The sequence below is a fragment of the Mytilus edulis genome, chromosome 3 (genome assembly GCF_963676685.1).
Source record: "Mytilus edulis chromosome 3, xbMytEdul2.2, whole genome shotgun sequence".
In the NCBI taxonomy this organism is placed as follows: domain Eukaryota; kingdom Metazoa; phylum Mollusca; class Bivalvia; order Mytilida; family Mytilidae; genus Mytilus; species Mytilus edulis.
The window spans coordinates 69,044,434-69,060,842 of record NC_092346.1 but is presented as its reverse complement, the minus strand read 5'-3'; the positions used below and the strand labels follow the sequence as shown (position 1 = coordinate 69,060,842).

Sequence of the window (16,409 nt, the reverse complement as noted above, 5' to 3'; positions counted from 1 at the left end):
ACACAGAGATGTGAAGGTGTGGTGTCCTATGAACACATTATTTCCCTATCTGTAAATCTTTTAATTTTCAAACTATTTTCAAATGTAAGCTTTACCGTGTTCCAAGATTAATCTTCAACTTCATTTCATTCAATAGAAATTTTGTTTGAATTAGTCAAAATTAAAAAATGTATATTGCTGTAAATTAATAAATTATTGTGTGCATTTATTGCAAATTTTGTGGAATGGACTAATTTATACGATTTCAGGAAATTCTGTGTACATTTATCTGTGTCAGGTATAAGAGTATATGTGATATAAAATTGCATTATTTGCAGTAAATTCAGATACAGTTTATTGTAAATTGAACTAAGTACATGTATCATGCAAACAGTAAAAAGGTAAGCTATACGATTTAATAGAAGATTATATTTTGTAGTGTTTTCAGACAGTTTTAAAAGGGTACATTTAGTTTCTTTATGTATTTTGAACAATAAAATTTTATTTTAGGAGCAAGAATTGGTTATGGTCACAAATGCACAAAAGACAGACCAGGCATTACTTCAGAGGTTGTTTCCTGATGTCAAAGTTAGTGAAAAATTAGTAAGTACCTCTTTTACATGGATTCTAAAATTGTTTGTATGAAATAATGAAAAAATAATTTGCAAAATAATGTAACATATCCTGTACCAGTCAAAGCAAATGATAGGAAAATACCACATATGCCTAACAAAATATTTAAGTATATGATCTTAAATCTTTTCATTTGGTTTGATATTTCTTTTATTAGTGATTTATTTTTAACAATCAGTCAGTCATGTGTGGCTTTCAATTGAAAACTGGAAATTGTTGAAAGTATAGTTAGAAAAGAATTCATAGATTGCTTTTTGATTTTTATTTAGGTTCATAAAGACTGGATGTCCACATTTGAAAAGGAGGTTCAGACATATTTAGTCACTGTAAAGTCACAAAAAGGAGTAAGTACAAAATAATTGTATACTTTCATTTCTCTTGGGTGTTTTATATTGAGTGACTAAGCAAAAGATGAATTTTGAAAATGAATTATCTATATTGAAATGTTTGTAAACTTAAAAGTACTTTACTAGCAAGTTTATTTATTATTTGAAAATTAAATATTTTGTTTATCATATTTACATTCATTGAGGAAAATTTAGAAAAAAAAATCAATTGATTTTATACATCATTTTCAGAGTGCCAAATCAGATGATTCCTCAAAATTATTAGAAGACAATAAAAGATTAGAGTCCCAAGTTGAGGAGTTCAAAACAGTTTTACAGACTACAGTAAGTGTTATATTGATTAAAACAGTACATGTACACTGTAGTTAAAATACAAATAAATGTACAATGGTGTAACAGTCTGATGATGGTTAATTCTGTAAGGCCAAAAAAAATATATATGTCTGTTTCCTGACTGACCCTGACTCAGACCCTAGATCTTTTTATTCAAATCCGGAAAAAAATCGTTTCCGATCCAAATCCGTATTTTACTATGCCCAAACAATCAAAATGGCTGCTCCCAGCACAAATGTGCTACAATTAAGGTTTAAAAAATGTCTGCACTGGGAGAATTATTCAAGTAAAGCTTCTTTAAAGGGATTAAATCATTTTGGGGTACAGGACCCTAACCAAATATGACATGTAACCGACTGCAAATCTGACAGGGAGTGCAAAAATAAAAAAAAAAAAAAAAAAAAAAAAAATCCCGACCTTCCGACCCTGATTTATTTGCCTTGGAAGCAGGAAACTGACATTTTTTTTTGGCCTAAATAGAATTGAATTCTGCCAATATAGAAAAAAAGTAATAATCACGATTACAGCTAAAATTGCCTTACTAGATTGATTTTGGAAGAAATGGTTGGTTTTTATAAACTAAAAATATAGCATAAATACTCCATTTGTCTTGATTTCTTTTCTAGATGAACATTTGTTCACAATTTAAAAGATGTATTGTGGCAAAATTATTTTTTTGGGGGTAAAACTGACCTTTGCATCAATTCATTAATAGGGAAATCCTTTCTTTTCTGAAATGCTCAAAGTTGGAAGGCCGTAATCAAAGCTGTCTTTTGTTTTTACTCATATGTCAGAAAAGACAATTCATATATACAGTCAAACCTGTTTTAAGAGAACTTAAGGGACAGCAAAAAAGTGGTCTCTTAAGACAGGTGGTATTTAAATACAGGTTCAATTTGTACTACAGAGGGATCTAAAATTGGTGGTCTTTTACCTTAACACAGTTTTTTGCTTAAAGCAGGTGGTCTCTTAACCAGGTTTGACTGTACTTTACTGATAAAAATTCATATTTACTGTTTGACAGTATTACTTGTCTTATGAATATCTGAAGGATTTAGTAAAATAGTTTTATAGTATACTTTATTTCTTCAAATTCAAGAAGTTAAACAATTGGCCCTATCACAGATTTATCTTCAGCGTTAGTCAATCACCTGACAATCTTGTTTATTTTCAGGAAAATAAATTACAGCAGTTGGAGAATAGTGTTGAAGGTGAAGAAAGAAAGTGGCAACAGAAATTACAAGAATTACAAATAGATCTTGAGCAGGTATTCATTTATATTAATAGAATTATTGAATTGTTTAGATGCTTATACAGATTGAAAATATTGAAAAACTTTTATATTTTATATTGAAAACAGATAAAAATTTTGTCACTCCTTTTCTGGAAAGATGTTTATAGAAAAACACATACTTTTAAAATGGTAAAAATCTGATGTAATAAGTGCTTGTTTCACATCATTTCCCCCTCTATGAATGAGGGCTATATTATATTCACTTTGTCCGACAGTTTGTGAATCTGTTTATCTATTTGTTCAAATAGTTACATCACACTTTTCTCATGAAAAAATAATCAGAATGACTTCAAAAATCAAAAACTTTACAGTGATGAATGGTAACGCGTAAGACCTTTTAAAAGCCTACATTTTGTTTTGTGACACCTTGAATTACAAGCAAGGGTGTGAAAAAAAGCATGCAACTTTTTGCTTATCATTTTTCCTTGTTTGTTTTACAGTCGCGGCAAGACAATTCAACATTAAAAGTTGAATTAGAAAAATCTAAAGGCAGTGCAGAGGTGAGTGTTATATAGAATGCTATGTTTTGAATGTTGATTTAGATTTCACATTTTTATTGTGATAGCAATTGACAGTTTACAGAAAGTTTGTTTACAATGCTGGTGAAGACTTACATAAAAAAGAAATAAGTGTACATAGGAAGTCAGTTGTAATACGCCTGAATAAACTTTATAAAAAAGAAATGTTGAAGTAGTTCTACATAGAAGTCACATATTTCCATTTCTGAGTAAATGCATGAGTTGATTGATATTGTAAATGCACATTTATTCACATGCTTATATAAAGCTTAGATTTACATTATAATAGAAGTCATACCACATCAAATAAGAAAGCAGATAATATCATTAATGCATGTAGCTTCAGCTGACATTTAATCATTGGTTCAATTCAAACTTAACTTTGCTAACAAGGCAGATCATTTCTTGTTTTAGGCCAAGAACAATTGTAAATATGATCTGTTAAAGTTTTAAAATTTGCATTTAACATTAAAAGGTATTAACTCAATCATGTGGGCATTTCAGAAAGAAATACTGATGACTGAATATTTCATTGTGTTTTGTTGGTCAAGGTGAAATTAATAATGTAAAAATTAAAAACAAGTCTGTTTTAAAGATATGTTTAATGCAAAAAAAGTTTCCTTACCCTTTTGCTAAATTTTCCAATATTTGTCAAATTAACAAATAACATTTTTATTTTTCATGTGTCTTTTGCACCTTAATCCATTGTCATTTTGCTTTAAAGGCATATTTTGTAAACTTATACATGATTATGCTATTATCTTACTTAAAAAAGTTCTAAAATAGTTTGTCATTCAACAAATAAGTATTTAAGTAACAAGAATATGTAGTGATTTAAAAATAATTAATTCCAAGTTTATTAGGATTATAATGCATGATCATGGTGCTCAATGTAGTATATAAGCTGTTGTATATTGGCTTTTGTACTTTTATCTAATGACTATAGTTTGTACTTGGTATAGTACATGTACGTTGACTTGTGTACATGACTATTAAATCGATGCATGCTAATATATTGGCTATTGATCAATCCATTGCAATAAATTGGCTCTTATTGATATATAGGCTTATTGCACTCAATTTAGTCATCTTGCTAGTATTAGGAACAGAAAAACTCTTTAACAGCAATCAAGACATAAAAATTTTGATATTTTTTTCCAATGGTGAAAGAAAATTCAAAAGCAAACAAGATGCAAAATGTTTGATAATATTTTCCAAGGGTGAAATGAAATTCTTTGGTTTCACAAATGCTGTATAGAGGTGTAGCATGCATTTATAATCACACTTAATATTTTGCAGTGAATCATACCAAGATCCACCACCATCTTCACTTCACCATCACTAGCCTCATCATCATCATTTACCATCCAGACATTGTAGCATAGCTTTACATGTTGTCATTCATATAAACTGTTTTCACATTTAGTGCTTAAAGTTTATTGTATAATTAATTATATTTTTGGTATTCTTAAATTCTATGGTTGATATATTTTTGTTTTTGTTTTTTTGGATTATTTATATGGGTTGTGTCTGTATGTGTGTATGGGAGGTAATCATGGTTCTTGATATATATTATTTTGATGAATTATGGGTAAACAGAATGTTAAAGCTTTTGTATCTTGGTAAGCAGCTGAAAGCTATGAAAAGTTTCCGGTTAACTTTTTTCTTTATCCATATCATATCTTTTAGAAAATTATAGTTGGAATTTACTTTTTCATTTTTTGGGGTACTTTTTTTTTTTGAGTAATCGGTGAAAGGACTTTTTAAATGCTTAGGAAAATAATTTTAATAAATTTTGAAATTGTTTGAGACGTCAGTATGAGATTGTGTTTCGTAACTGTAAAAAAGGAGCTTAAGATATTGCGAAAAAAACCTTTTTTTAAAGCATCTGAATCATCATGCAATAAGAAACGACCAACTTATCTCTATACTTTTTGCTTTATTGAACATTTCATTCTAAACTAAAATAATACTAATGTTATGTTATTTTCATTGTTATTATCATTTTAATGGTATGCTATTATAAAGCATGAAGTCAGTGCCAATATTTGAGCTGTATTGATATTAACAGATAATAATAGTGTGTGTGGTTCATTCCTTCTAGGCATTAGGTGAATTGGACTTTGCTTATCGATGTTTAGAGAAAAGTATAACAAAAATTACAGATGAGGTAAAATGATATGGAAGAACTTGGAAAATTAACCACACAATCCTGCTTTATTTTCTTTAATTTTATGGCTGTGGTTTCTTGATATAAGTTTGATGCATGATGTATTGGTAGATAGAATTGTAATATTAACTGACTTATCATCACATTTGTATATTTATATTTGACACATGCGATAAGATTTACGCTTAAATTGTTAGGTATAACATAAAATATACATTATTTTAACATATATAATATATAAATATATATATATATGATATATAAATGAAGATTATTTTGTTTATGGTCATACAAATAAGGATAATTTGTTATTTGATAAGTGAAGAATGATTATATGGGTATTTAGAAGATTGTATTGAAAATAAGTTTAAGTGTCGATAATCAATTTTTGACATCAAAGAAATAATTAATTTGTCTTTTGGTCTTATTTAAAACATCTCCTTTAATTCTAAAAATATTGAAATATTGAAATTTATCCATTAGTCTAAAAAAAATTGTATTAGTAATTGTAAATTAGGGCCCAACCAAATATTCATTGGAAGGCAAATAATGATGAGCTTGTCTGTCTGCCACAAATCATTACCACTTTTTAACTTTAAAACTCCTTTGAATTGGGTTATGAAACATTGCATGATTAATTAACACTAATAGAAGGTTTATGGTTTATGGCTTTTAAAGGAATAAAGCCTTACTTTGAAAATCATAGTCAAAATTTTAGTTCAACTTAATCATCCCACTACAGAAGTACCATAATTGTTTCAGCTCTTAATTTTAACACCCAATGTATTTTTGCAATGAATAAGGGATGCTTCAGCCAAATTTCTGCCTTCCTTGGGTATAGCTATGTTTGAATAGAATGACCTTAATTATTTTTAATATGCAGCACAATTTACTTGCTTGCTCGATCGAGGCCTTATTTGATGGCTCCTCACTATCCTCCAGTTTAAAATTATTAGTGCCAATTTTGAAGATTTAGGAAAAATATGTTGTTCAGAATACAGTAAATGAATGGATCATATTTATTTTCTATGGAATGCAAATCTAGACTTAAAGCTATGGATACAGTATACTTTAAATTTGTATGAACAATCTGCTTAATTCTTTTACTTTTCTAAATTTATTTTAGATTTTATTAAATTGAATTAAAAAACTGTTTCACTAGACTCAACAATGCCATTGTAAATTTCAAATCACACACAGGGCAGGTGCTTGACTCAAATCTTAAGTGTCAGTTTTCTAACACAAGGTCTGTGGTTCTCCCTGGGCACCCCAGCTCCCTCCACCAATAAAAACTGATAAAAAAATAGCAAAAATGGTTAAAAAAAAAAGGGGCATGAAAACACCAATCATTGAATCAATGATTGAATAGTGCAAAATCAGAAATTTCTTCTTTTTGTAAAAACAAAAAAAACTTAAGAGTGTAAAAGATATTGATTGTAAGATATAGCTATATATGGGTATGATATTTAATGCTTTATTGAATGTATTAGTTTAATTTATATAATTTGTTATTTGATTTAGTGGATATTTAAGTGAATTATGTAGTCTCTAAGACAAAAGAAAGAAGGGATTCATGTCAATTTTTCATGGTTTCATGTTTTAATAAACTGTTATCTTGATTATTTTGTGTTTATTATTGTTTCTGTTAGAGTTAAGTTAAGTTACAAGGTACATTCTTGAAAGTTATTGATAATAAGTCATCTGTATGATCTATTTAAGTTGACTGAAACATTTTTGGAAAGCAGTCTAGAGCAATGGAAAGAAATGTATTGCACTAGTTTCAGTCTGAAATGAAATATCAGTGATACTGCATATCAGTTTTTTGGGGTTTTTTTATGATTTTTATTTGTCTGATGCAAAATACAAAATGGATATATTATCACAATTTTTTTTTTCTAAAAGAGTTTCCAAGATAATGGTGTGCTGTATATTTTAGGATTTGTGATAAGGTCTGTTGAGAGAAAACTATATTGGTATTTCATTGATATTTGGTACACAGTTTTCTTTTCATTGGCACATCTCTTTTCCAAGTTTCCAAAATTGTTGACTTTGAAACTTTTCCATTGTTTACATGCGATTTGAAATGAAGATTTGAATTACAATTGATGTGATACTAGTCTTAATGCATTTTCGGAATAACAAAAACATAGCAAAAATTTCTGAATGAGCTTTAAGCAGAATGAGTTTTAGGGATCTCTCATAGTTAAACACAGACCTTGTCATTTCTACATACAGGAGATTTTGTCAACACAAAATTTTCAAAATTGGCTGTTCTTTTGAATATGAGGAGTTGATAATTATTCTATTTTTAGAATAACGGATATTCATAACCAGGATAGGTGTGAAAGAGAGAGGGGCATTTGTTTTGTTTTTTGCGAACAACAATCTTTTATTATGTTGTACAATATTAAGTGTGTCTGAGTGGATCTTTCTTATAAAAATGATGATATATAATTAACACACTAATTCCATGTGCATGATGAACTGCACAGCAGGCTTCTATATCATCTTCATTTCATCTCAGATTAACCCTTCATGACCTAGAAAATAATACATAAAAATTCAGTAGTTAAACTCTTTGAATGAACTAATGTGATAGGAGGAGCATGCAAGTAACACTTCAGCAAGACAGCTTGCTTATGTTTGAGCAGTATTATAATTGCAGCTTTCTATCATGCAACACATTTCATCATTCTAAAAAGTGTTAAAACAGAGGATAAAACTGAAGAAATATTTAAAAATTTATAAAATCACTGAATATGTTTAGTTCAAACTGCATACCTTATTTTCTATTACTGATACCGGTACATAGAAGGTCATGAGTGACACACACAAATATGTTATTTTGTATACATGTATATGGAGGCCACAACAATTTCATATTTTGTTCTTTAAAGGGCACTAGCTGCCAAATTCATGTTCACCGATTTGACTCAATTTCTCATATTTTATTTATAACAATGTTGAACATTTTCCAAACTATCAAAAGTATAAAATAAACAATTTACAGGACATGGTCTCAATAAGATGTAGCTTCGTTTCGTGGAAATTTTAGCCAAGACGCCATCTAATTAACTGTCTAGTTGACCTTATATGACCATATAAGCGATGTAAACATAAACATGGATATAAATAGATTAAGCAACTCTTTCAATTGGATTTTTATAGGTCTGATAAATTTTGTATTATAGATTAAAGATGTATTTTTATCGTCATTTTTACCTTTATGAATGAAAATGATTTTGTTTGTAATCAAATTATTGACCTTTGTTTCACTTTCAATGTTGACATTCTTTTCCTTTAAATTTCCGTACACGGACAATGCATGTGTTATTTATTCTATCTCTTTCTACGGGGTTAAATAGGAGTTCACATGAATACGGATTTAATGAGGTCGAATTATTCACTTGCAAGTGAATAAGTCATTATCAATGTTTATGGGCTCAATTTGACAAAATTGAACCATTTTAGCTGATAAAAGCAAATTCTTATTTCACTATTTCACTTTCATTATTGATTGAACAAAAAAAAATCCTACTTTCGATTTTTTATATATCTCGTAGCTAGTGCCCCTTTAAGTTTAGAGAGACAATGTATATAAACAAGACAAATTTTATTCATTTTTTTTTCTTAAGTTTTTCTAAATTGAGAAAAATTTACCATAATTGCCATAAAATACAAAATATGCTTATTTAAGGGGTCATAGCTTCATAAAATTAAGGAAGGTGCCAAAAAAAATTTTTTTGTCTTAATAGTAATATCACAAGTATTTCTATGTATATTATTTTTTTTGGCCCAATTTCAAAAAAAATAAAAAATTTAGGGCCAATTTTGACACTTCATGAACCTTTTCCTTTATTACCTTTGGAAGTTTTTGTTAGTAAAACAGAGAAAATGAAATATTGTATTTACAAGTGGTATTTCAGATGACAGAAAAGGTCACAGGTTTAGAAGATAGACTTAAAGATTCAGAAGACAGATGTTTACAGTTACAAAATAAGGCAAAGGAGGTGTGAATATGTGTAATAGATTGTGAAATGACTCCAGATAATTTCTTAGCATGAGGCACACACATTACTTACTTCAAAAATTGATGATGAATAATTCTCAGACTTTACACACTTCTATATTCTTTGAATCTTTTGAGAGGCTATAGCTAAGTTTAACAAGCTGTCTTTGACCTAGGTACATGGTATGACGAAAAAATGTTAAGGTTTCAGAAGAGAAGAACATTTTATTGATAAGTGTACATTTAGGGCCCAAAAAGACATTTACTAGTAGTACGGCACTGTGTGCAACATTGTCTGATTTTAAAATATTTTTCTCTTTGGACAAGGTTGTGTTTGGACAGTAGATCATTTTATCATTGTGTCATAACTAATTCTGAATTTTATAAGATATTTTCAGAGAATTAATGGTAAAATATAAAGCAGAGGGATTTTTTTTATATTGAGATATTTTCTTGTTTTCTTTATATATGATATACATTGTATATATTATTTTTATTTGCAAAATCCTGACCTTTTTTGGTGGTTGGCTTAAAAATCATTTTTTATGTGGTTACAAAGATATTAGTTCCGTTTGAATTTAGCATGTTTGTCATTGAGATCATTTATTTGAAGAATAGAATATGTTACCTACAGTGAAATACAAAGAAAAACAAAGTGGGCAATATCCAATTCTTACAAGTTTACCGGTAAAGATTCCCTTTGGGCTATCGATTAGGTTGTTGCACTTCATCAGCATAGACACAGCTTAATATGAGACAGCAATTAAGAAAATTTCACATTTGCCAATTATGAATCCCTTTGTGCTTTTGTGGTGTTGCATATGTGCACTCATGCACCTTTCTTTATTTCTGTGTCTTTTATTGATTGAGTAAATGATAATGCATATGATAGGAGAAAACTAAAGGTAAATATACCTTGCCACAAAAAAAAAAGAACTACCTCATACAAGTAACCATACAAACATTAAATGAAAATGAAGCAATCCAGGATAGGAAAAGCCAATGAATACATTTCATTTGTAGTATCACTTTTTATATTGCACTCCTTTTCAATATGATACTTAAAATACAAGTTTTAAATAAATTAAAAAAAACAAGAGAGAATAGTGTAATTCATTCAAATGGTTCTGAGTTCACAAGATTAATTATGGCGTTACTGTATAAATAATAAAAATCTTTTTCATCAAATGAAGAAAATTAAAAAAAAAAAACAACAACAATGGAATGCATATACTGCCAAAACTTGATTATTTTCAATATAAAGATAAATAGATGTATTCCAGCCTACTTTCTTGAAGGTAGAGATGCTTTGAGTTTAATTTAACCTTAGAAAAAAACAGAACAAAGTATTAAAACAATACTGTACTACATCTATTTAACTTTAATATGAAATAATTGGTGATTTATTTGTATTTTGATTGTTTACAGGCTGAAGTGAGAATCTCATCATTAGAAGAAGAACTTATTGAAAAGAATAATATTACACAAAATTTAGATGATTTACTAAAGGTAAAATTGTTGGTGATTTTTTTGTTTTTTAAGACTCGAATACTTAAGCTTTCTATAAATGAAGCATGTTCTTTTCCCAGTGAAAAATGTACTGGAATTCCCCTTATAGCAGCTACCAGCTGAAGGACGCCATCGGGTGCGGGAATTTCTCGCTGCATTGAAGACCTGTTGGTGAACTTCTGCTGTTGTCTTCTCTATGGTCGGGTTGTTGTCTCTTTGACACATTCCCTATTTCCATTCTGAATTTTATGAAAGCATATAATGATTTCAAGCAGAAAATAATAATAAATACAAATTTATATACTTTATAGAATATACTAAGCTTAAATATCAAACTTTTATTTAGATCATATAGTTTAACATCTAGTAAAATGGCAAGATTAAAGTACCCGTAATATAATGAATATTTTATTTCTTATTAAGAAAATAGAAGAACTCAAGAAGAGTAATAAAGATTTGGCCTCTACAAATGTAAGGTTAAATGGTATCATAAAAACAGGTCAAGATTCTTTATCCAAAGAAACAGAATTAGTCAATGAGCTACGCAAACAGATAGAAGCAAGAAACAAGGTAAATAAGTATATTACTGTAATTAGAAAAAAATAAAAAGAACATACAAGAAGATATTCACACCTGAGAAATCACAGAAAAAAGTTTTAGTTAATTGTTAAACAAATTTAACAGGCATGATTTAGAAATTATATTAGATAAGGAGTGAATATAATTACTTTTGATACTTGCTTATGTCAAATCTTGATTGTTATAATGGCAAAAGTTTGTCTTCAGTCTTCTCTAACACATCTGGCATCAGAAAATTCAATTACAAAAGGTAATAGTCAATGCTTGAAATAAGAAAAGTGTTATTAATTAATTTTGATATTAGAATATTTCATTATTATTTTCTGTATTTCAGTCATCCGGTGCAACACCTAGTCAAGAAAATGAAGATGTAAGTTGTACTTTGTGTTAATATATAATTATCGAAAACAGGGGGGACACCAATAAGTTTGTTAGAGTAGGAGTGATTCATCACTTATCAACTTCTTGATGACCAAATGCTAATTTATTCTTCCATATGACAGACATGTATGAAATTTCATAGCAATTTTCTGGAGAACTACAAATAAAAGCTTCCCGAACTTCATGTGAACATGCTTTAAGGTGTGATTAATTTTCATACCCATTGGTTGCCAACTTCCTGTTAAATGAATAGATAAACCAGGGGTATCAGTAGTGAGCAATAGCTCATAGGTCTACTTGTTCGGTTTAATATCATGAGGGTACAAGTATATTTGACATGTGACATTTATTTTATTCATGGTCCACATGAAAATTTTACTGTAGTACTGTTATCATCAGAATTTATTTTCTAAACGATAACAAAATTTAGTAAAAACAAAACCCACCAGCAAAAATTCTCCTTGATAAAAATAATTTGATTATTATACTCAATGAAAGGATTCAGTCAGATGATGGTATTTTAACATGTTTACTTTAACAATGTTGAATGAAAATCATACAAAAATTGTGTATTCCTCTTTTTTATGCCCCACCTACGATAGTAGAGGGGCATTATGTTTTCTGGTCTGTGCGTCCGTCCGTCCGTCCGTCTGTCCTGCTCCAGGTTAAAGTTTTTGGTCAAGGTAGTTTTTGATGAAGTTGAAGTCCAATCGACTTCAAACTTTGTACACATGTTCCCTATGATATGATCTTTCTAATTTTAATACCAAATTAGAGTTTTTACCCCAATTTCACGGTCCACCGAACATGGAAAATGATAGTGCGAGTGGGGCATTCGTGTACTGAGGACACATTCTTGTTTTATTCTTAGTTCTTACATTTTTCTAGTTGAAGAAAAAGTTAGCTGATGCAGAAAAACAGCTAGATAAAGAAATCACAGCAAATAAACAGATGTCACAGAAATTGGTACGTATAAATGAGTAAAATATCAGCACCTCTACACTTTCTTTATTGTGTATTACATGTTTTATACTACATTTTGGTGATAGATTAAAGTTTATATTCTTAATTTAATCTTTTTCACTGAAATTTTGGATGTTTTTTCTTAAGACTCTTCTTTGATTATGCAGCTTGTTTTATTCAAGTTTTATCAGACTGAGTGTATATGTCAAATTGTTTGATGCAAAAAGAAATTTAAATTTGGCCAAATAGTGGAACAGGTATATAGAATAGATAAACAAAAATTCAATTTATAAGCATTAAAAATGTGTTAATATTTCAAAGGAAATCTGGTTGCTAGTTTTCTAGAAAAAGCAGAAATTCCTTCATTAGAAGTTAGATGTTTTTAAAAGTGGTTAAATGATTAATAATCAAAGAAGAGCTTAAAATGGTTGTGGATCTTTCTGTTTTATTTTATAATTTTGTAATTGAATTTTTTCTCCATTTAGAGTGAATCTACGGAGCCCAAGTCTGAAACCTGATTTGACAGGTGATGAAATGTATATCTTTCTCACTATAGATGTAAACTAATCTAATTTCTCTGTTTTGTTCTTTGAGTTTCATTTTGTATGATCTTTTTTCTGTTTAGTTTGAACTAATAAATTAGTTTTTTCTCTGTGCATGTTTGATTCTACATTAGTAGACCTTATTTAAGCACCTTATACTTTCATTGAAATTGCTTTATAGATGACAAAAGTTAATTCTTTAGATCTCACAAGTGCATATTTTTCTGCTTGTATAATCAAACATGTACATGTACATTAATTTTCAATAGCACAGTTTTGCTTATACACATATTATTTGAATGCAGTATGATATTATATAACTCAACCATTCTTAGTGTTGCTTTTCAGTGTTGCTGTGTTTTAATTATTTGCAAAGATTTATTTTATTTCAGTAGAAAATAAGTTGCCCATATTTATATGCTATGCTATGTACAAAACAAGTTACTATTGAATGAATTATTATAAGTACATGTATATAAGCTGGTATTTTTAAATGTATTTGGTTCACCTAGTAGCCAGCCCTATGGGTCAATATATAAGCTATTACCATCAATTCTCATCTGCCATTGTCGTAAACAAACAAAAAACTTCTTCACTGTACCAATATATTTAAATCACATGTGGGCTCACTGAATGATCATTAGGGTATCTATGTGTAGACTTGTGGTGTGTTGTACCTGTCAATCATTCAAAGACGCTGTTTAAGTTGATGAGAATCCCTTTCACTTTAAAATTCAAAAAGAAGGGAAATAATTCACTTTCCCATTAAATTTTCACATTTTGCTTTTCATTTATTTTGTTCCAACAATTTCATTTGCTACAATAAGTAACATATATCTGAATTAAGAAAAAAAGTTAATTATATTGTTATACTGACAGTTGTTTCGGAGACGAAAGAATGGTCCTAATCCAATGACAGGTACTTTATCAACCAATCATTGGCCAGGCTTTTGTCATGTGATTCTCAAGAAATGGAATGTTGTCAAACAGGCTTGACTAATACTAACAGGATGCATGTGTGGTTTAAAATATGTTAATCACAATCAACACTATATTGTAGGAATTAAATTGTAAATTTTAGAAAAGCATTTAAATAGAAACTTCGTGAACTTACATTCATTTTGAGGTTCTAACAACAATGTATATGCACAGCTGCTTAAATGCTTCTATGCTTTGAAATTACAGAATTTCTTTGGATTAATTTTACAAACATTGGCCAGGGCCATTACAAACATCAAAAACATATTGAACATAGTTTCAGTTTAGATGACTGATAATATAATGAAAATCAAAGAAATACCGAAACAAATTTTGATTTATATCAAAGTGTTCAAAGCAACGTACTTCTATTTCTGAATTTCAATTTTGGTATGTTTCTAAAATTGTTTTTTCTTAAAGAAACTGAAACAACCTTCATTGCAATTTTTTAGCAATAAATCTGTATCTGTGATTTCAAAGCATAATTCTATGTATTTATAATTTAAAAGCATATTGTATGAAGTTATTTATTTAGATTTGTTTGAAAAGTTAGTTCCCTTTATTAACCCCTCTCTCTGTTGAATTCAGGCTCAATTAGGGGTTATGGTGAGTACAAGGAAACACTATTGCCCTCTATGTAGAATTTATCACAGTTTGGTCAGATTTATATATATTGCATGCATATTTGACCAAACAAATTCACAATCAATTTTTCTTATAAATGAATTCACCAATACTATTGAATATATAAAAATATTTTAACCTTTCAACTCTTACGTAGAATATATTGCACTGTATTAAATACATATTTTGAAATATAAGAAAAGACTACATTCATTTTGTTTTACCACTTTAAACTTCTTTGATAGTGGCAACAAACTAAAATACTAACACTTATCATCTTGTTTGGAACCTGAGAAAAAAGGAAATTATGGAATAAGTTGTGGACTAATTTCGAAAGTTTTATTGCTTTAAGTTCTTCTGTAAGGGTTGAAAAGGGCCACATGAAAAACACTTAAAATTAGTGAAAATTCTACATGTCTTAGTTCCACCTCTCTATATCTGGACTTGGAAGTTTTATAACTGCAGAATGGTGATGGGTAAATTTGATTTGGTGTTATATATTTATTTGTATTTCTTTGTTCAGTGACTTTTTCTTTAATATAGGGCAATTAACTATATTAGTTTCTATTGTTTTTATGTTTGCAACTTCAAATGCAAGATTCTGATAACTTTGTGTATATGATTTTGCATCATTTGACATTTATGCCCAAATATATTTGAATAAGGAATTTTTATTCAGATCCTTCCTTGTATGACTCATTCCAATTTTGGGCCAGTTATTTTAAGGGTTGTTAGATGAACAGAGAAGAGCAAATGTTTTCTAATTAAGAAAACAGACCAAATGCACAAATTTGTTTTCTGTCCTTGTACATGTTGAAGTTTAGTGAGGTTCTAATTAAGTCTTCTCTTCTCTTCTTTCTTTATAATTTTATTTTGAATACCTCTGGGTTTCTATTATTTTTCTTAGGTATGTTCACAATTATTTTCTTTCCTTTTTCTTTGATATGTTTTAAAACACTTATTTTCTCTCCTCTTTTTGATATGTTCACAATTATTTTCTCTCCTCTTTTTGATTTGTTAACACTTCTTTTCTCTCCTGTGTTTGATATGTTGACAATTTGCTTCAGTGTTTTGTTCATTTGTTTTAGTAGATTCCTGCTTAGAATTTCTCATTGCCATTTTGCAGTAAGTTTTCCTCCTATGTCGTTAATTTTAAAGCTAGCTGAAAAGAAAGAAACATTTTTTCGTTTGCATGCATATAGAATTTTAGAATAATTTTGTACTCACATCTAGAAAATGTATTTCACTCAACTGCACTTTACCAAAGTAGAATTAGAACTCAAAGAACTAATTATATAATCCTGTAACAAGAAGTTTATATGTGTTCTGTCAAGTAACAGTAGAATAAAAGTTATTTTTCTTTCATATCCCGTCCAATAACAATTCTTCCAGGAATAGTGCATCATTTCATACTGAATTGCTAACCTATATTTATTTTTATTTACCTAAAAAACAAACCTAAAGGATTGAGACTTCAGTTTGAAAATGTTACCCATATTTTAATACAGTACTAATAGTTATTATTCAAATGACACTATAAAAAATATTTA

General features: G+C 28.8%; 1 protein-coding gene across 44 annotated transcripts in view; it reads left to right on the top strand.

Annotated features, from left to right (window-relative positions):
- LOC139517267 (ribosome-binding protein 1-like) overlaps window positions 1–16,409 on the top strand; it is a 37,190-nt gene that overhangs the window by 16,630 nt on the left and 4,151 nt on the right. For 6 of the 44 annotated variants that reach the window (XM_071308143.1, XM_071308130.1, XM_071308125.1 and 3 more), the window contains 12 exons: window positions 490–582; window positions 882–956; window positions 1,191–1,283; window positions 2,467–2,559; window positions 3,027–3,086; window positions 5,209–5,274; window positions 9,201–9,284; window positions 10,712–10,792; window positions 11,216–11,362; window positions 11,706–11,741; window positions 12,641–12,718; window positions 14,137–14,176. In XM_071308143.1, the coding sequence (XP_071164244.1) occupies window positions 490–582; window positions 882–956; window positions 1,191–1,283; window positions 2,467–2,559; window positions 3,027–3,086; window positions 5,209–5,274; window positions 9,201–9,284; window positions 10,712–10,792; window positions 11,216–11,362; window positions 11,706–11,741; window positions 12,641–12,718; window positions 14,137–14,176 (946 nt within the window). Of the gene's footprint in view, window positions 1–489; window positions 583–881; window positions 957–1,190; window positions 1,284–2,466; window positions 2,560–3,026; window positions 3,087–4,403; window positions 4,544–5,208; window positions 5,275–9,200; window positions 9,285–10,711; window positions 10,793–11,215; window positions 11,363–11,705; window positions 11,742–12,640; window positions 12,719–13,200; window positions 13,252–14,136; window positions 14,177–14,823; window positions 14,842–16,409 lie in introns of those variants that run through there. The other 38 variants (XM_071308151.1, XM_071308142.1, XM_071308136.1 and 35 more) reach the window with 16 other exon arrangements.